Source organism: Pieris napi, chromosome 4, assembly GCF_905475465.1.
Source record: "Pieris napi chromosome 4, ilPieNapi1.2, whole genome shotgun sequence".
Taxonomy (NCBI): domain Eukaryota; kingdom Metazoa; phylum Arthropoda; class Insecta; order Lepidoptera; family Pieridae; genus Pieris; species Pieris napi.
Genome location: NC_062237.1, coordinates 5710411 through 5731613, shown reverse-complemented (window position 1 = coordinate 5731613; position 21203 = coordinate 5710411). Strand labels below are relative to the sequence as shown.

At 34.9% G+C, this 21203-nt stretch overlaps 1 protein-coding gene across 1 annotated transcript; it reads left to right on the top strand.

Annotated features, from left to right (window-relative positions):
• Nucleotides 1–246: 246 nt before the first annotated feature.
• Nucleotides 247–13679, top strand: LOC125049169 (equilibrative nucleoside transporter 4). Its single transcript, XM_047648311.1, has 10 exons — nucleotides 247–692; nucleotides 1845–1999; nucleotides 2187–2390; nucleotides 2864–3102; nucleotides 5259–5328; nucleotides 6439–6654; nucleotides 7085–7272; nucleotides 11464–11592; nucleotides 12350–12461; nucleotides 13488–13679. Exons 1-10 carry the CDS (start codon nucleotides 526–528, stop codon nucleotides 13673–13675), a joined length of 1668 nt encoding a protein of 555 aa, XP_047504267.1. The 5' UTR covers nucleotides 247–525; the 3' UTR covers nucleotides 13676–13679.
• Nucleotides 13680–21203: the final 7524 nt, after the last annotated feature.

Sequence of the window (21203 nt, the reverse complement as noted above, 5' to 3'; positions counted from 1 at the left end):
TTTTGTCTATGGCATCAAAGCAGTGTTGAACAAAATCTTTAACATTAAGTTAGATTCAAATTATTAGGAATATGTCACAGCGCATTACAATTTCATGTGAGAAATAGTTCTCCAAAGTTTTATAAAATATATTACGAATTTGCATGAAGAATCCCGCCCACTTCCTACAACATCATCGCATACAATTTCTAAACTTGGAACTGGTTTCGTTTTTTAACATTAGACATCGATTTTGTCTCACGCATGCGCCCCTAATTGCAATCCCAGCTGTCAAATTGAGCCGGTGCACCGCGACATAAATAACTTAAAATACAAAATATAAACGAATCATTATCTTATAATTTAAACTAAATATCAATCAATAAAGCGTGAGAAAAACCACTACTGTCTTCGAAACAAAAATCAGATAAATGTAAATAAGTGAAAAGACAAAGGTCGTCGTAATTTGTAATCTGTGAATTATGGTATGTGACGAAAAATATTCGAATTTGGAATACGCCGAAATGGGTTGCGAATTTGCGTAAAATGAATGAGTTAGGTCGCGGGTACGCCCGCATTGAAGCAATGCGTGGTGCTCGAGGGGAGCCCATGGGCAGTGTCCCGGAGCCCAGCCCACCACCTCCAGATAAATATAACTCCGTTTATTTTACCCTGTTTGTCTCTGGTGCTGCTTTCTTACTACCATTTAACAGGTGAGTGCTTACTTTATACTATATAAACAAATTTTGTTTGATAATAAAATTAACAATAGTCCGGTTCATGTTTTCTATTTATTACAACATTAATGAATTTTTATACAGGTAATTTTCGTACCGCACACGTTCAGCCAGGACGTCATATTTGACCACGAGAAACAATAGTAATTTCGGCAAAATAATGTTTTTCTATGAAAATGACATCAATTAGTCCAATAATATAATTGCGGATTGACATATATCATGTTTACAAATATATAATCGCGAAACGCATTATTTTGTAATGATCATAATTATTCGTATTTTTCTATACAGACAATATTCTTAAAAAAATAATTTTAAATCGAGGTACTTATTCCGTAATGCCAGTGAAATATAACTTCGCGTGTTCTTAAACAGGCTTAAAGTATGTAATTACCACCATTCTGTTTCTAATGAAAACAATAGCAACAGAAATTAGGTTAATCATGTCTAGTTTTTTTGTGTAATTGAATATTATTTTGTCGTTAATTATATAAGAACCAGTTTCATTCATAAACAACAATAATTCTATTACCTATAGATTTTCATAATTTTCTTTAGGATGGTAATGGCATGGCAAGTATTTTGGTCGCATGAAGGAAGAAAATCTATTGATGCACAGAATGCGATACGGCTAACCCTTAGATAAATAAGAAATTTGGATGTCATTAAATGAAAAACGTTAATATTCAGCAATGCCTCAAGTGATAATTTTGCCCCAAAAAATTTACTTTTTTTGCCTTAACTTTTTAAGTGCGAATAAATTCAACACCAGTACAAAACGATTTCGCTGACTTCATCGCCTACCGTCCGGTAGACAGTACGGGGATAAACAAACTACCATCAAAATGGCAATAACAATACTATATTATAATATATATAATTATAATATATATAATATATTATAATTTGGGCGAGAACTTTGATTAGCTGAAATAAAATAAAAATGCCAAACTTGTAAGTTTTCATACCACATTTCACAAGACCTAATACTAGGTTAGTATTTTCACGTTTACAAAACTCAACTAAAACAAACGCGCTTTGCAATTTTATATACAAAATATAGCGTCCTCTAGTCGTAATAGTAAAATACAAGAACAGGTATCCAATATAATAATAATATTTCAGTTTCATAATGGCAGTAGATTACTTCCAACATCACTATCCAAATTCGACGATAATGTTTGATATGTCGACTGTTTACATCGCGTCTGCTTGTGTCGCTGTCGTCATTAACAATCTGCTGGTAGATCTCTTCACTTACAACACTAGGATAACATTTGGTACGTAACTTAAAATACTGACACTTAATAGTAAAAACTATTGATGCACCATTTATTATGCAAACATTGTATTTTATATGAAACAATTTGGTAATTTAATTTTTAATTTCTTGATTGTTGCTCTAATTTATGAGATAAAAACCCGCTAACCGGGACCAATATTTAACCAAGATTGATTTAATTTCAGGTATACTATTGTCCCTAGCAACGATGATATTTGTCGCGGTGTGCAACATAGGATGGGATGGATTTCCCAATAATGTGTCCTATACTATCAACTTAGTTGCAATAGGAGTTGTCGCTTTCGGTTGCACAGTACAGCAAGCCTCCTATTATGGTTTTACAGGATGTCTTCCTCCAAGATATACCCAGGCTGTTATGGCAGGCGAAAGTTAGTATATATGGTTGAAAATCGATAGCCCTACAACCCTTTATAGATTGCCTCGAATCTGTATCTGTGGATCATTTTCTTTATAGGCTAGTAGGTTAAGTGCCTGACACGCGTCATTGGTTTTTGGTTATAAGACACAGTTTCCTCACGATTTTTCTGTAACGCACAAATAATTGTTTATTGCAAATGAATAAAATCATGGACGCTCAGTTAATGCATAAGTTTAGATTTGCACGCAATTAGTAGGGTAATAACTTTGTCAGTATAATAGGCAAATTTAATTAAAAAAAAAATTTTTTTTTCTAAAATCAATTTAGATAGGAATTTTTACACTTGGTCTAAAAATTAACAACAGACATCATGCTAAATCCTCTATATATTTTAATGCTCAAAAGTAGATAATTCTCTTAAAGCACCATGAATTAAAAGTGCTAAAAGTGCACCTAAACTGAATTGCAATAAAACTTTACCAGGCGCGGCCGGTTTCTGGGTGTCTTTGGACAGAATTATGACGAAGTTCGAATTCAGTGAACCTCAACGAAGTACATTTATGTTCTTCACATTCTCCATACTCATACTTTTGGGTCACTCGGTGCTCCATCACTTGATGATGCGGCATCCTCTTGTTCTTCATTACCTAAGGCTCACCGTGGAGTCCCGTCACAGGCGACGTATTCAGCTACATTTAAATCCTACTGAAGATGCTACTTTGGTTAGTAATTTTAACATAAATAGTCATTTAACACACTTTTTAGTTTATATGGTACTAGTGGACCCGACAGACGTTGTCCTGCATGATATTTCAAGCAATTAGTAAAGCAAAGTATGAAAGTACCGACTGCAGCGCCATCTGGCGGGCTGATTTGTGAATCTAAACCATTCCCAGATCCCCTTGAACACACACAAAAAATTTCATCAAAATCGGTCCAGTCGTTTGAGAGAAGTTCAGTGACATACACACTCACAGAAGAATTATATACACTCGGCGTCAAAAAAATCGCACCTTTTCTAAAATTCGTGTCAAGCGATTATAACTCCGAAGATCCTTCTTGTACCCTATCATTATTAGTATCATTTGAAAGCTAATGAAATCCCTTATTTGAAAACGGTAGGAAATTGGTAACCACCCCCCTAAAAAAAGAAAATTCTGGGAAAATGTGAAACATGTGTGCTGTGTATTCTGATCAAAATTACAAAGAAAATTAACAATACAAAAATTAAAAATAAACAATAACAATAATTAAAAATTAGTCTTAAAACCTAGTGTTGCCTCCTCTAGCCCTCCGGCCAGCTTCCAAGCGGCCAGTCATGGACCTGATAAGCGTCACGACGTGTTCCTGGGGAATATTGTCCCACTCCTCGATGACGGCATCTCGAAACTCATCGAGAGTGGCAGAAGCTGGATTACGGGCCCAAACTCGCCGTTTCAGCTCGTCTCAGAGGTGCTCAATAGTATTGAGGTCTGGGCTTCTTGCGGGCCAGTCCATAACCTCGATGCCAACTCGACGTAGGTAGTCCTTGACAATCATGGCTGTGTGGCACCGGGCGTAGTCGTGCATGAACTCGAAGTTGGCGCCGACAAAACCTGCACATGGGACCACATGCTCCTCCAAAATCTCGGTGATATACCGGTGGGCAGTCAGAGACCCCTAGCCGCGACCATCTCCAGCTCTGGAGACGCACACGAGGTCTGTTTTGCCGTCGATAGAAATGCCGCCCTAGAACATGCAGGATCCTCCTCCATATCCGACGGTTTCCACGGTGCAGGCTGGTGTTAAACGCTCCCCTGGTCGCCTGTAGACTCTTTTACCCATGTCTATGGTGTACAGGCACACTCGGGTTTCGTCGGAGAACAGGACATTCCTCCACTGGTCGAATGTCCACGGCACGTGCGTTTCGTAAAATCGCTTCCTCTTCGTCCGGTGGATGGCAGTCAATTGGGGGCCTGTAGCAGCTCTCCGGGGCAGCAAATTCTTCTCTCACAGCCTTCTTCTGATAGTGGAGACGCTGTCTGCTGTCCTTCGAGTAGCTCGAAGCTACTGCTGCAGCTCCACAGCGTTGGAGAAGCGGTTCCGCAAAGACGTCGAAAAAAGTAGCGAACATCTCTGACGGTAGTGCAGCGACGTCTGCCGGATCCATGTCTCCTCCAGTCCTCCAGATGTAACCTCCAGTCTCTTGGAACCGTTGGTATACCAATTGCACTCGAAATCGGCTGATTTTCAGTTGCCGAGCAACTTCAACCTGCCGTAGTCCGGTTTGAGGTAGGGCCACCACTTGAGCTGCTTCTTCTGCCATGGTATTCATTTTCACTGGGTTTTTTATTGTCGAAGCTCTTCAGGTGTGACCTCTGTGACGTTTGGATAGCGAATAACCCATAATTGACTTGTACCCCCTCGTTTCAGACGCGTCCAGGGTGGTACAATTAGTGAGCCTCCAAATGCGTACATCGCCACTTTTTAATCAAAGTGCTGGCGATTTGTGTTTTTTGATTTTCCGTAAACAAATGATTATTTTTTTGAAAGCTTATTAATTGAGCTTTTAAATGATACTAATAATGATAGGGTACAGGAAGGATCTTAGAAGTTATAATCGCTTGACACGAATTTTAAGAAAGGTGCGATTTTTTTGACGACGAGTGTATATAAAGATTTGTTTTGCTCTTTCAAATTTATATGTAACGTAGAGTAAACTCTGATCCTTAGGGCTCATTAATAATTGTGGTCAGTTTTTTAATTGTTTTAATCTTTTTGTATAAAAACATATTACATTTTTGGCTATTTTTACAGTTATAATTTTATTTTATTTTCTGTAATATATAATTTAAGTGAGCTGTAGGTTTACAAAAAAAATATATTAATTATTTTCTAGATGGAGAGTGAGGCTGGTGACGCAACTTATGGTGTGTTGAAGTTACAAAGCCCTGCTCCTTCGAATACAGGTAAATTTATTTTCAAGTTACCTTGTATTGGGTAGAAAAGCTAAAATATTATAAGTGACTAGTTGACCCGGCAAACGTTGTTTTGCCATGTATGTATATTGTAGATTATTTCTAGGAAACATTTTTTAGTTTAATAAAACAACTCTACTATAATAAAAAATAGAGGTTGATTGTAGAGGGGTGACAATTAAGGGTTGTATGTATTTTTGTATACTGTATCATAAAAAAATAAAAACAAAAGGTTTTGTCCAAAAAATATTAATGTAGGGGTGAGACCACACTTAACATTGAGGGGGATGAAAAGTAGATGTTGTCCGATTCTCAGACATACTGAATATGCAAATAAAATGTCATATGAATCGGTCGAGCCGTTTCGGAGGAGTATGGGACCGAACATTGTGACACGAGAATTGTATATACGTATATAAGATATTAATAATAGCGCTTCAATGTAAATTGTGTAAATCAGTAAAGTGATCTTCTAATCTAAACAACTGAAACCGTTAATTTCAGTAAAGCTGTACTAAGAAACGCTTACTGACAAATCTCTTCCAATTGCTAATACGAAAGCTACAAAATATACAAAATCTTCCGTTGGAATATATGTACCTTTATTTATTTTTTAAAGTGAAACTTCTTTATCGACGTATGGGAGAAATTTTGTAGCAAATCGTCACGTTTTTCGGTTACCTGCCATGTTGCTTTTTGAAGTCAAACTTCTTTATCGGCGTTGGAAAAAAAAATACCATCACATTTTTCGGTTAGGCGCCACCTTTTTTTTGTCCCTTCCACGGTTGATCCGAAGAGATTCGAAGCCATTAATAACAAAAATAACGATAACAATGATAGTAATAATTCTATTACAATTAATGAAATTCTGTAATAATCTTAGAAGTAATAAGGTAAAATGAAATAATTGTATTTGTATTCATGTCTATGATAATAAAAGCCTTTGTTAAACTTTATCTAATTTAACGTTATTTACCCAATTTCTATAAAGTTGCATATAATATGTAGTAGATCTTTTTTCGAAAAATAAGGCCATAAAGAAGTTTCACTTCATACGTGTGCACACCGTACACATTTTTATTTAATAATTTAACATTCCAGGTGAAACTGATAACGCGTTCAGTTTCGCTAATCCCGTTTACTCACCAACTGCGAGTGGCCCAGAGCCTAGAAGCTCTGGTGGTGCTTCACCACCTCCAAGTGCTTCTCAACCTTCAGCTTCCCCTTCCGCGCTGCAAACCCCAAGGCCTTCATACAAAGTTGAGGACGTGGTCTTCGAACCACCAGACCGACCTACCTCATGGAGGGGCTTTAAACGTAAGTTTTCATTTACCGCGTAATAGAAATTCAGAATTAAAACTTGACTCCTACGCCTATACGTTCTAGCAAAATATCGGTGATAAGGGATGAACGCCTGCTGACAAAATATAGCAAAATCTGTTATCTGCGCATATGAAAAATTAACTGAATTTATTTTATTCATAAAAACACTTTGGCATTAGATTGTACTCAAGAAAGTACAATGCTTTTCGATCTTGCACATTTTTAATAAGTTAATTTCGCATACCTCATTTTTTAATATTTTTAATAGGTATGATAAAACTATCAGTGCTTGCCTAATATCATATGTAACCTGTTTTTTTATATGTGGGTTTAAGGTAACGAAGTGTAAATAAATAAATGCTTTTAATAAACTAATTAGACCGATTTACAAATAATCGTTAGACAAAATATTTTTTTTTTTTAGGTAGCGTGCAGGCACGATGGTCTGTTGCAAGAGCCATCTACCCTTACATGGTTTCGATCGGTCTGGTCTACTTCACAACACTGAGTTTATATCCCGGAATTGCTTCTGAGGTACCTTCATGTCGACTGGGGTCTTGGATGGCTATCGTTCTGATGTCATCTTTCAACTTCTTTGACTTAATAGGAAAGGTATGTAGAGCTTTGACTGAGAGACAGATGGGGCAACCATCATCATTTTTATTTCTATGTTCATCTTTCTGTGCCAACTAACCCGAAACAATTGTTTCGCCGGGAATTAAATCCCATTGCAATACCAACCATACATTTGTAGTTAAATGAAAAAGTAGATTAATAATTGCTTAAATTCAACATCCAATACCGTATTACTTAAAAAATTGTATTTGCTCGTTAACAAATTAAAAAAAATTAGTCCTTCAAAAATTGCCAAGGATACTTTTCTCCTATTTTAAAATACAGATAATGTTAGCCTTAGACAAAACATCAAAATTACCGACAAGGTATAATAGCTTTACAATAAGGAAGTAATATATATAAGTTCCTCATAGTCTTTTAATTAATCATGACGAGATGAAGTAATAAATCTGAGCAGAATGACGTAATGAGTGTCATTATTACAATGCACCAATGTTAAACAGAAAATGTATTCTATGTTAATACGTTATAATATTATTCGTTGAACTTCGATGTCGCCAAAAGCCAATAAATTTTATTTATCAATACTACAAGCGAATTGTCGTTTATTTCGTGCGTTACGCATAACAAGTACGCATACTTGGTTTTATATCAATGTTTAAGTTAAAACTTGAAAAATATAAAACATTAAGAAGAATAAAGAAGTTGATTTGAACGTAGTACTCGCTTGAACGTTGTGGGTACGTACAAATTTATTAGGCATACCAATTAACATGAAAATTTTACTTGATTTTGAAATCACTTACATTTTTTTAAAGGATTTTTCAGGCTGATTTATTAGTTAACGCCCTGTAATCCATTATTCCGTATGCCTCCCAATTTCATATTTGAACTTGTTACCAAGATCGACCTTTGAAGTTTATCTTAATATTTAGTTTTTATTATCAATTTTTTAGTTCCTTATTATGTCTTCCGTCTTGAACTTTATCAAAAGTTGTATTTTTAGCTCAATCAAATAACGTTACAACATTAGTGGAAAGTTTGTTATCTATTTTTCAAAACTTTTAGGTCTGGGCATCAGAATTCTGTATCAGTTTCCATTTGTTTTTTGTAAAATGCAACCCTTCTATGCAGGACGCACGCCGTCGAACACACTTTTTGTTGTGGCTGGTTTCCTCACGATTCCTGTGTTGTTAATGCACGCATTGAAAGTAAATTGGAGCACGCTATGAATTTAGAACCTCAAATCAAACACATCTTGAGAATGTAATAAATTAAAATAATAAAAATAAAAGTTTAATATAGAATATGGTCAATATTTTTCAATTCATTCAAAAATTTATTATAGAAATTCTTAGATTCAAGATTCTTAAGGCGCTTGTTACCTACAGGTGAAGTATTTACTGTGTCTCGCCAATAAATGTTCATGTATCATGGTATTTATTGAACGTGTAACTAGCGTACTGATGAATGTCAATATTTAATAATGGATTTCTAGATTTCTTGATTCCGTATTGACGATCCTTCAGAATGTGATAAATATTGAACGTTTAATCTCAATTGGTTCACTTTTCAAGTCTTTTAGATCTACTTGAATACCTAACACAATATGTTTTTAAGTAGATAGATAGAGATAAAAGTGCTTCAAAGCCCGATCCATGCGATAATAATTTTCGTAATCATCCTTTTCGCCGTGTAGTTTAATTTCGGCCATTCAATTTAAATGGGTGTACCTTTCTATTTGTAGGTACCAGTTTTATTACCATCGTCTTATTTTAACTTTTTTTAACCAATTGCTAAAATTATAGCCACACACTGTATAACTTTTACCTCTGTGTCCATTTTAACGAGTATTCAGCAAGAAACCGGACTATATACTGACGTAACAAATATTGAACATGTGTCTGGTGTAATAATCCATCATTAGAAGCAGACAACTATCAACAAATACCGAACTGACGAATCACAGTAAATACTTTTTGTGTAACAGGCGCCTAAGAAGTAAAAAATATAATAGTGAGGTTGTGCACGTGAATATCACGAGAGTGTCGAAATATAGTTTCACTATCACTAATTTACGATTACCTAAAATTTAAGATTATACTCGTATACATTTTCTCGACCATTCCATATAATATAATGCAAGTGAATCTTTATAATGATAATGAATGAATATAAAAATATATGTTTAATATTTTAACGAAAGAAATCAGCACATATCTACATCATTATTCATCAACATTTAAATTCACACGTCCATATACACAATTTAAAGGAAAAACCGTGGAGTAGCTCCATATCAAAAGTAGGGGACACCGGGCTAAGACGAGGTCCAGGACATAACGGGAAATATAGTACGTAGTTGGTCCCAAAGTTCTGTCAATGTCACATTATTTTTAAATTTCGAACATAATTTTATAAAAAAATATTGAATTATATTTTTGAATGTTTGACTATTGTTTTAAAACAAAAAACAATCACTTTCCGTAATTTTTCACGATGGAGTGGACATTGAAAGAACACCGAATAGCTGTTATTGCGTTGCACCGCTGTGGACACTCTCCGAGTACCATTTTCAAGTTGCTCAAAAGTTTGAATATAACGCTTAGGTTTCTGTACCGTACTATTGATAGGTACAATGAAGTCTCCAGTGTTGAGGATAACAAAATAACTTGCCGGCCACGCTCCACAAGAACACCAGCAGTAATCAAAGCTATCAAGGCGCGGATAGTAAGAAATCCTGCCCGAAAACAGAAATTGATGGCTTGGCAGATGGGTGTCAATAGGAAAATAGTAAAAAAGGTTTTAAATGAAGATCTTGGTCTACGAGCATACAAAAAAAAGAGTGGGCACTTACTTAATGCTCGTCTATCCATGCAATAAGGCTTAAGAGATCGCGGGTGTTGTTAAAGCGGTACGCGAAAAACCGACACCGTGATATCTTCTTTACGGACGAAAAAAATTTCGATATTGAAGAAAAATACAATAAACAGAATGAAGAAGTTCTGAAGAAGCTAAAAATAAAGTTCCAAGGGTGCAACATGGACATCATCCATCATCAGGAATGGTCTGATTGGAAGTGTCATATTACGGGCCAACTGAGGTTCATTTTTGCGAAAAGGGGGTCAAAACCAGTGAAAAAGTATACCAAGAGACGGTTTAGGATCAGCTTGTCAAAGACCTGCCCAGCACGCTATTTATGGGACATCCCTTCGTGTTCCAGCAGGACTCTGCGCCTTCACACACAGCCAAGACCACTCAAGCCTGGTTTGAGCGTCAAAACATCGACTCAATTAGACATGAGGTTTGGCCTTCCTCCAGTCCGGACCTTAATCCTTTGGACTATAAAATTTGGCAGGTCTTAGAGAGGAAGGTCTGTGCTATACCACATAAAAAAATGGAGAGTCTGAAGTCATCTTTAAATAAAGCAGTCACTGAAATCGACATGAATATGGTGCGTGCTGCGATAGACGACTGGCCGTGGCGCTTAAGGGCCTGTATTAAAAATGAGGGAGGTCATTGCGAACAATTTCATGCTATTTCTATTCCTTAATTAATGTACTATAAATTGATATATCACTCATTAAAAAGTGATAAGTACTTTTGTTTTTATCATTATTTCCATTTATGACAAAACTTTGGGACCGACTACGTATAGTGCGGGACTCCTACACACGAATTTGAAATAAGTCTGATCAATAAATCTTTCTTTTCAATCTTTGTCCATCATGGACAAAGATTGAAAAGAAAAGAATTTAAAGAAAAACAAAACCGAAAAAGAAAAAAGCTACAGATAGTTCGAGTTCTTGCCAAGAATATAATTGAATGTTGAAATAACAGAATGTTGGGTTTTCCGCAATTTTTACCATGCTTCTGCTCATAACTCTAGTTCAGGAGTTGACAATAAGGACGAACTAGCATGCAAACGTTGATATTATTATAACAACACTATACTCGTTTTGCCCCGACGCTGGGGCAGATTGGGAAAACTATCATCATCTCCAAATATATTATTTCCAAGGAAAATTTTGTTTTTTATTATCTAATAAAGTCTTCAATGATAAGTAGATTAAGATATAAGAATTACTGTTATTTGAAATGAAAAATATTTTTAATAAAGTATGTCATTTCCTTTATATAATGTTTTTTTTTCTTCACTATCCCACTTTGCCGCGGTCTCTTCAAATAGTAAGTAATCTGTTCTAATTCAAATAACGCCCTTTTTAGTTTGCAGCGGCATGGCCTTACGAGTGGAGTCGCAGCCAGCTACTGATGGCCAGTGGTCTGCGGCTGCTGCTAGTTCCTTTACTTCTACTATGTGCAGCACCTCGGCATTCACCTCACATTATTGGAGACGTTAGTATTTTTAGTCTGTTTCAAATTAGTTTGAAGCCGACCACAAAAAAAACAATAACTTGGGCCCACAAAAAATAATTATACACGTTTCATGTTAATTTAAAAATATTGCAACAAAGTCAAAATAACTTTATTCATATAGGTAACCAAGTACACTTGTGAACGTCAACAGAAACTATGTTTAATTTTCTACCAGTTCGCATGTCAAGGGCGTAGAGCGGGCAAGAAGAACTTGCAAAAAACTCTCCGACACTCTTTTTAATCGCTAAGTTTTGAGTCATACAAATTGTTTGAACTGGAGCAAATGAATCCCAAGGATTAGGATCATTTAAATATTCGTCAAATTTATAAAAAGATTTATTGATTAATTTACGTTTAACGAGAGCTTTGAATTTATTTAGTGATAATTCTCTAATTTCACTTGGGAGTTTGTTGTAAAAACGAATACAATTTCCATATAAGGAGTGGTTTATCTTCTGGAACGTGGTTGATCGTATACTTAAATTAGTTCTGTTTTGAGTATTATTCTGGTGAAAGTCACAATTTGTTTTAAAATCTTTTATATTTTACGTCTTTACGTCTGTGCTCGTGGGTTACGCGCGTGATTTCTTCTTTTTTCCCTATTTTGCATTAGGAGACGATAATATAAGGCAAAGAGTTGGATAGTGATACATTTTCTAATAGGCTTAAGGGCCTAAGAAATTAATAAGATAGTTTAGATTAAAATGGAATATTTATTAGAATAAACAAATTTCAGATTTACCCAATTATGTTCTCCGTCATATTGGGCTTTTCCAACGGCTTGTTTGGATCGGTTCCGATGATAATGGCTCCTTCTCGAGTTGGGAGAGAACATCGCGAAATAGCTGGTATGTATCGAAACTAATTTAACATGCTAACTAACTTTTATATATATTCTAGATTAAAAAAAGATTTTTAAAGGGAAATAAAAATTGTTTCGGTTTAGATGATTGATGATGTCAATGAAGAGATGTGATCGGTGATGGTAAAATTTCAACCAATTTAGGTTAAAATAATTATTGTTTAAACAATGACGTTAGTAAAACGTCGTCTGTTACATTAAATTAATTAATACGGACCCCATTAGGATTTACGATAATTCTAAACAATCTTGCTACTAGTGGGCATAGTTAAATCAAAGTGCGCATTTAACATTCGCTCGAACGGTGAAGGAAAACATCGTGAGGGAACCGACATGTCTTAGACCCAAAACAACGACGGCGTCAGGCCTACTTGCCTATTAGATTGAAAAATGATCATGAAACAGATTCAGAAATCTGAGGCCCAGACCTAAAGAGGTTGTAGCGACATTGATTTAGTTTTTATTTTAATGATTTTAGTTAAATCAAAGAGACAATTAGGTTGCTGTGTCTGACACGTCGTCATTATTTAGCTCTAAAGGCCGATTTACATTATCTTAGTGTTTAGGAGAGTGCTTTAGGATAGTACTTTAGTTGAAACATGTAAACGCTACTTGCTTTAGTAAACGCTACGCTAAAGAACTTGCCTTTCAAGTTGTACTAAAGCACTCTCCTAAACACTAAGATAATATAAATCGGCCTTAAGACATTTTTCTCCACGTTTTCCTTTACCGTGGCACAGTGTGCATCTTGACTTCAAAAAAATAATTACACATCGAATTGATAACGAACTTCTTCTTCTTTCGCTTTTTTTGAAGTCGATCAAAAACCGATCCCTTTTTTACATTCTCGTCGCAGTATAAACTCCCGCATGTTTACAATGTACATTTTATGGGTCATATTTCACAGAAAATGTGTTAATTTCTTAACACTACGACCACAATTGAGCTTAAGATATGCGATTTCCACGCTTAACCACATACAAATGAATAGTGAGTAAGAATGTATTTACAGGTAACATGATGACGCTTTCATACAATGGCGGGTTATTATCTGGTACTCTAGTATCGTACTTGCTTCTTAACATGCTGGGGCCCCCAACCGGATCACCATGTCGGATATACCCCACTCCGCCTTTACCAACATTACCACCTATTATTACTACACCATCTAACATTACTTTTATTACAACGCCTCATTAAAGAATGGCTTTACAGTAGACACAAATTACCACAGTGAAGAAACAACACAACTTCACGAGCGATTTGAAAAATTACGTACGTATTGGTTATAACCGAGAACCATAATGACGTCAGCTAGATTCCAAATTTCGACATGGCTGTAATTTGGAATCACCATTGATTTTTATTGTATATCCAAGGAATACAGATTTACGGATAGAAATCCCCCGTGATTTAACCATTATACTGAACAGATTATGTGCGAACTAGTGGAAATTAAAGCAGCAAACATTTTTTTTTTGTTATCGCTTCATAGGATGTCAAATTTTGACTATCGTTTAGAAATTTCTTTACTTTAACTAAGAATATACCTTGTATGCTATATTAAATATCTGCGATATAAAAATTGTATATATAGTTGATTGTTAAACACCTAAGATAGTTTAGAAATTAATATTAGTATTTATTTCGGTAGATTATAGTTATCATATAAATATCAGTTACTAACATTTTAACGGTACATTATTTCGTATCACCCATTTGTTGTGCTTGCTTTTGCTTTTTTTTGTTATTTCTTTCTTATGTTTTTCTTTCTTATATATTATTACTAAAATTGTGTAAATTGAAGATGGCTTATCAAGGACTGAGAATATGGTAGGTAGGTAAATAAAATTACCTTTAGTACAAGGAATTAGAAAAATACTAATGTGAGGTTTTATTATTAAATTGGCGATATTATACCAGGACGGAAATATTACTGAAATAATTTTATTACATACAAAATAAAAAAAAATTGCAATAATATAATAAAAACAATGGCGCTAGAACTCTTGGTGCTGCCTTAGTTGCTTTCGTTATTTGTTTTAAAGGCACGTAGGCGATCAACTTCTTTTACTTACATACGCCGTCAGCCTTTTCAATATGCCGTGAACAAGACCAAAAATTGTTAATTTCACAAATACAACTTTTAAAAACTTTCATACATATTAAGCATTGAAATACAATACAAAATGGCAACACTCCCGATGCCGGCGCCGCACCGTACACATGTGTCCACGACCTACCGGCGGCGGTGTCGTGCCGTAACATGGTGGCGGCACACAGTAGTTCTTTTGTACCATACAGTTGTATTAATTTACGGCAACTTTGGTTATCCATAATTGGGAGCGCAACAAACACAAAAAAATACGATATGTCCGTCCCAACTGGCGCGCGCGCGCCACGCGCGTAAAAAACCGACACCCGTCGGAACGGACCGCTCCGCGTTCGGACGCTCCAACGAACACATTGGCGCGCGTTCCAAAGTGGTATCCATTGCGCGCGGCTGGAGCGCGCGCCAATGTTCGCCCACTTGGAGCGCGTAGTCGATACGCGGCTTTAGGCATGAGAACGTCAAATAATAGTGACATAATGACAGCCTGTAGAAAAATCCACATTTGTGCACAGTCGGGATTTAATAGGCCAACACTGCTCAATAAAATAATACACTAATATTGGTCTTTAAACAGTTAAAAGTTTTAAAATTTTCAAATTCATTTACATACAAAATAGTCGTAATATTTTATAATACTATAATTAATCTGAATATAACTAATCGTAATAAGTGATGACGTTAATTCTATAAGTGCGATAAATATAATTGTAAATGCAATTATCATGTTTGGAAAATAAGCAATTATTTTTTCTACAATTCGCTGATTGCTTGTTATGATTTATTTAATGGGTGTTACCAAGTAATTATGACTGATGATAAGCATTAAAATATATAAATAATTGTAAATCGTACTCGTAACTGCATTACAATTATCTTAATGCTACATATCACCAATCGTTATTTTTCTCGTAAATATTCAGATAAACTAAACACACACTGTCGGAGTAGTCACTACATATCTTAATAGAGAAGCAAGCCTTTATTTCGAAATCAAAAGTGTGAGTTAACATATTTTGATATTTACATTTTGTTTGCTTGCTATGAAACAAGTAGCGCATTATAAAGCGTATGCGTTTTACATCCATTTTCTAGTAAGGCCGATTTACATTATCTTAGTGTTTAGGAGACTTTAGTACAACTTGAAAGGCAAGTTCTTTAGCGTAGCGTTTACTAAAGCAAGTAGCGTTTACATGTTTCAACTAAAGTACTATCCTAAACACTAAGATAATGTAAATCGGCCTTTACGTGTCGCTACGACAAGTACACTATTTCGTCGTCTCCGATGGAACGGATGTCCGCCAAGACCGAAGTATCACGAGAGAATGCGCAGCTTTGTTTGCTCATAGGAATCTTTAAACATCATCAATCATTAGTAGTCGCTTTAAACTATTGACTTTTGATAAAATCGCAATAGCATATTTTATTTTTCAATATGCAAACAGCTAGGCCAAAATATAATTTCTTTTACAAACGCTTGACAATGGTTCTGTTCAATTGCTCCTAACATCTTGACCAATAGATTTTTAATAGTATTATGTAAGGGTTACTAGTCAGTACTGAATGCTTTATTTCGTTACTTATCATTTTGTGTTGTTACTTTATAAATTTTATAATTAATTAAATACAAAATTATTTTGTGTTTGCTAAATACTAGCTCCTTATGTTTAAAAATAGAAACCTATGTGTATTAAAATAGTACATAATAATTATATTTTTTATGATTTTATTATTTATATTAATTGTATAAAGATATTTTTTGGATGTAATAAATATTTTATCGTTTTTATATTATTATATACGTAAGATTATATTTAAGATTTGTAAAATTATTATTAAATACGTAATTGTACCAATATTGTATCTCATTTTGGTTTATAGTTATAAATTAGTTATTTTCTGTAAATAACAGTTAGTATCAACTGAAAAATGTTTTCCAACATAATGAGATATTGTTGTATAGAATTTAGTAGCTAAGTAGTGGTTATAACTCAGTGTAATTAAAGTTCACCAATCTGGAAAAACTTTTCTTAGGTGGAATGTGTAAACTTTTACACAATACGGCCTCATTGTATATACGTGGACGTTATTACGGTAAATGTTAACATCGCTATGCGATTATTTAGCCTTATTATACAACGTGGATATACAATTGTATATCCGCGTTGTATAATAAGACTAAATATGAGAACAATCTGCCAAGTATAAATTGGCGTGTGGTAAAGGGGAAATTAATATTGATAAACGTAAATTCTTAATGTAATCTTGAAAGCGTAATTCAGGGGTATTGAGATGAAAGCACTGTACGACAGGCGAACACCAAAATATAAATTTGTATCAGAATAACAATAGCTCATGCTCACATGATTTTCATACAAATTTCTTTTGGCGTTCAGTGGCTCACGTCTATCGCAAAGTGATATTGTCTCAAGCAAGTCTCAATTTGATCTAAAAAACTGTTACATAATACCTCATGTAATTAGTATTATTTTCAAGGAAGCCATAAAACACATACCTACAATAAATAAAGGTAAAACATAAAGTGTAGGAGGCGCCACTAAAACGTCAAGTTATTCTTGACAGCACGTAATATTTAATTAAGTATCTGTCTCTTACCTATCATAATAATTAATGGCATGAGTTTCAAAAGCACAAACAATTTCCCACAGATCAAAGGTCTGAGAAATAGCTTTATTATTTTAGTAACGTTTAATTTAATATTTGTAATGTCATATCTCTCACTTGTGCTTATATTGAAATAAAGTGATGTTGAAAATTTTAGCCGGCTTTTCTTTGTCAGAGAGAGCTTTGTAAAATTATTATCTTGGGATATAGAAACGTTTTCTACTTAAAATTAATTAATTTCCAACAAACAAATATACAGTATTAACAGTATTCTTAATAATAGTAATATTAATTAACAATTGATAAATAGGAAATTAAAACAAATTTGAAAGGTTTGGTCCTTGACGCCGTGTATCTTTAATGCTGGCAGCATTTCTTCGCTGTATTGCGATAGTCATTCGTTGAGCGAGTAAGGCACCAGCTGTGGGGTCGTCGGCAGGTAGGTACTATCTACCAAACGCCAACTTAAATCTTTAATAAGCGCCTGGGCACTTGAATCCCCACGGCTCAAGAGTACTGCAAAGGAAACAAAACAAAGTTAGAGGAAAGACTCTTATATTTTAGCCATTTATTATTATCCGCCTGCTCTGCGGCCTCGCCAGCTTTTGTGCTTGTTCTACGGGGCTAACGTGTCAACACGAGTAGCCATACCAAAGCCCTTTCCATCTAAGGCTTTCCAAGCAAGGCTTCAAAGACAACCCATCCGGCCGCTTGCCATCGTCTCTAGCGATGCTTGTTGACTCCAAAATGGCTGGAATATTGACGGGGACGAGAGAACTGCGTATGATGTCGTTGACTGCGGCGCGGAGTACCGAGAAAAACGACCTTTCTTTTACGGTACTTAAATTTTATATTTTTATACTGCCTACTTGATTGGATGGGCACATTTCTATGTATCTTTCATTTTAAATCTTTATATTTAAGCAGTAACAACATTAGAATTCGAAACGGTTACTTTTTTGCTGAGAATCAAACCCTACTCTCAGACTCTTCAGGCATAACTCCGTATTCTAATTAAATGCAGGTAAAACCGCGGCCACCGGTACCGATAGCTGTATGAAATTTATTACGATTCTGACCTTTACTGTAATTGTAAAATAGTGTGCGTAAATACGTAATTCAATTATATTATTGCTTGTCAGTATTTAATTATGTTTACTATAACCAGTAATTCACTCCATGTCACGATATCGATATCTTGTTGTTGAGCTAAAAATATCATAGGTACATCGTTTCCTAAAAATAATTATTTTTTTGTTTTTTCATTCTCGTTTTATCACGCCAAAGCAATTTGTCGCTTAATGAACTCGATGTACGAACACTATCTTATAAAAACAAAGATTGGGACACATCAGTAGTTTAACTCATATATTTTTCAGTGAAACAAATTTTCTTATTTTTAGAATGCCTTTACTTTTATTGTATGAAGAGTGAAAATATTGTAATAATTCTGTGGAATATTGAGCCAAAACCGGATCATCAATCAAGCGTTACAGCTTCATCTACTAGTAACTTTTCAGAATTTGAATCTTATATGCTCGTAATATTAAAAAGAAAAGAAAATCCCGAACCACTATGAACTACAATACATTTTCTGCCGAAAAATGGGTATGAGTTGGAATAGATACGAGAAGTCGCATTTATATTTTTTCTTACTAAAAGAACTTACTCCCACCACAAAATGGTGCCAAGTTAGTACTTATACAAAAAGAAAATAATTAACTCCAGATTTATCCATCTTAATATATATAAATTACGTGTCACGTTGTTTGTCCGCCATGGACTCTTAAACTACCGAACCGATATCAATCAAATTTGCACACCGTGTGTAGTTTGATCCAACTTAAAAGATAGGATAGCTTAGGTACATCTCAATTTATACCCGCAAAATTATTTTATTGCAAAATATTTGTTTATTATTTGATAGTCACAATTCTAACAGATGGCGCTGTGTTGAAAGTACCAACGTTTCACATAAGCTACAATTTTATGGCATAATCACCAAAAAAGTATGGTGGATTGGTGTTCGCCTGCCGTTTCTCTTGAATAGTTTACTACACTGTAATATAACAAAAATCTTATCCACAGCAACGCTTGGCCGAGTCTACTAGTTGTTATATAAAAACGCTTTAAGTTTTTAAATCTTTGTGTCGAAGTCACATCCATATCGAGATTTGATAGTCGGTCGACAATTAAAAAATCACGCTGATATCATGTACCAATGTAGTGATTTAGAGAAAGTGCGCAATACTGTTAACCAGCCGCAAATAAACCTTTGTTTGTTCACAGACACAAAAATTAAAATCAACAGTGTAAATAATTTGGGATATAAAAGAGATTAATGCGATATTTAGCGCACATAGTAATCGATAAAATTTAAAATTAATAAAGCCATACATTTTAGCGATTTCAATTTTTAATACGTACCTAAGTGTATAAGAAAAAGAAAATGAGTTGTCATAGATTAGATATTCATAATGAAAGGCTGTGTGTTTAAACAAGTATTTTGCAAAAAATACAGAAAGATTAATAATAAGATTATACTACTATTTAGTTATATTTTATTTATTTCTGACACAATAAAATTACCACAGTTGAAATACAATCTCACTTATTAGGTGTGGTATAAATGAACATGTAATTATTAATTATTGTCAATTGGGTTTCAGTAATAAAACAACAATACATAAAAATAATTTATGAATACATAGGACATTGAACATCATACATCGGATACACACAATGACTAGTATAACACCGCTCGCTGTACACAACAGCTTTTAATAGGCGTTTGAATAGGAGACAATAATTCCAATAACATCTCAAAGTTCATCTATCTCTTACGGCGTCTGGTTCGAGATCTATTGGACTGTGGACTCCACTCCAAACTGAGATCACTTGAAGAGGGTGGCGTTTCAGGGAACTGTGCGTTGGACGTCCATCTACATGAAGCGCACGCTGGTTTGGGAGATTCAACTACTTTTTCACCACTGCTGAGCCCTCCATACGACTCCAAAATGTGTTTATATGCGCACTCCAAGGGCTCCGGGCTGCGGCCACGGGCGGCGCACAACCTCAACCGAACACAGGCATTGCAATAACCGCAAGTGTCACCGCGTAGAGAATTTTTCACCATTTTTGACGTGCGTAACAAGTTATTGTCCTAAAAAGACTATTGTGAACGTCTTCGATACGGTATATTTATGCGGCGTACCGCACGCGACAGCTGATAACCCCTTCCCGGCGCCGAAGTGTTACCGACCGCTTAGCTCTGGCCTTAGAATCAATAATGTCTAATACTTATAAGTAGGACTAAATGAATACGACTCTACGTAGTCTGATATAGAAGGAATCTGACGAAATAACAGGAAACTATAAAATTCTTATGACTAATGCTATTTATAAAACTAGGGAACTCGACTCTAGGATTTTTTTTGTTATATAATATTGCATAGAAATACACTAATTTTCCATATTAAGTAATACGAGTCCCTATCATTCCGCAAACTACAACCTAGTTTTCACATTAGCTATATAAAAAACCAGCGGCAACATAACCCACGTAACACGTTATTATATTTTTGATTTATGTAATTAGATATTTCTTGATACATTTTTCATTGATTTCTTGATTTATTTCACTCACTAACAACTTTTAAGAGTCTAAAGCATGCCGGGTTCTTTTCAACGTTCGTCGCGAATATAGAAAGAAAAATCTATCGGTGCAAACCGGGCATCGAATCTGCGTCCTCAGGGATGAGAGACGCACGATCAAGCAACATATACAACATTATACATCGTATTTGTGCCATCATTCCTATTCCATTCCTTACACACACTATTAAGTAAAATAGGAGAACTGGAGGGGCATGCTCATTGCTCTACCCAAGCCAATGTCTTATAATCTGTAACGTATTAGTGTGGTCTGGGTCATAAAAAAAATGTTAATGCGAAGATAAATTTACATAGCAATGAATGTAATTCATTATTAAA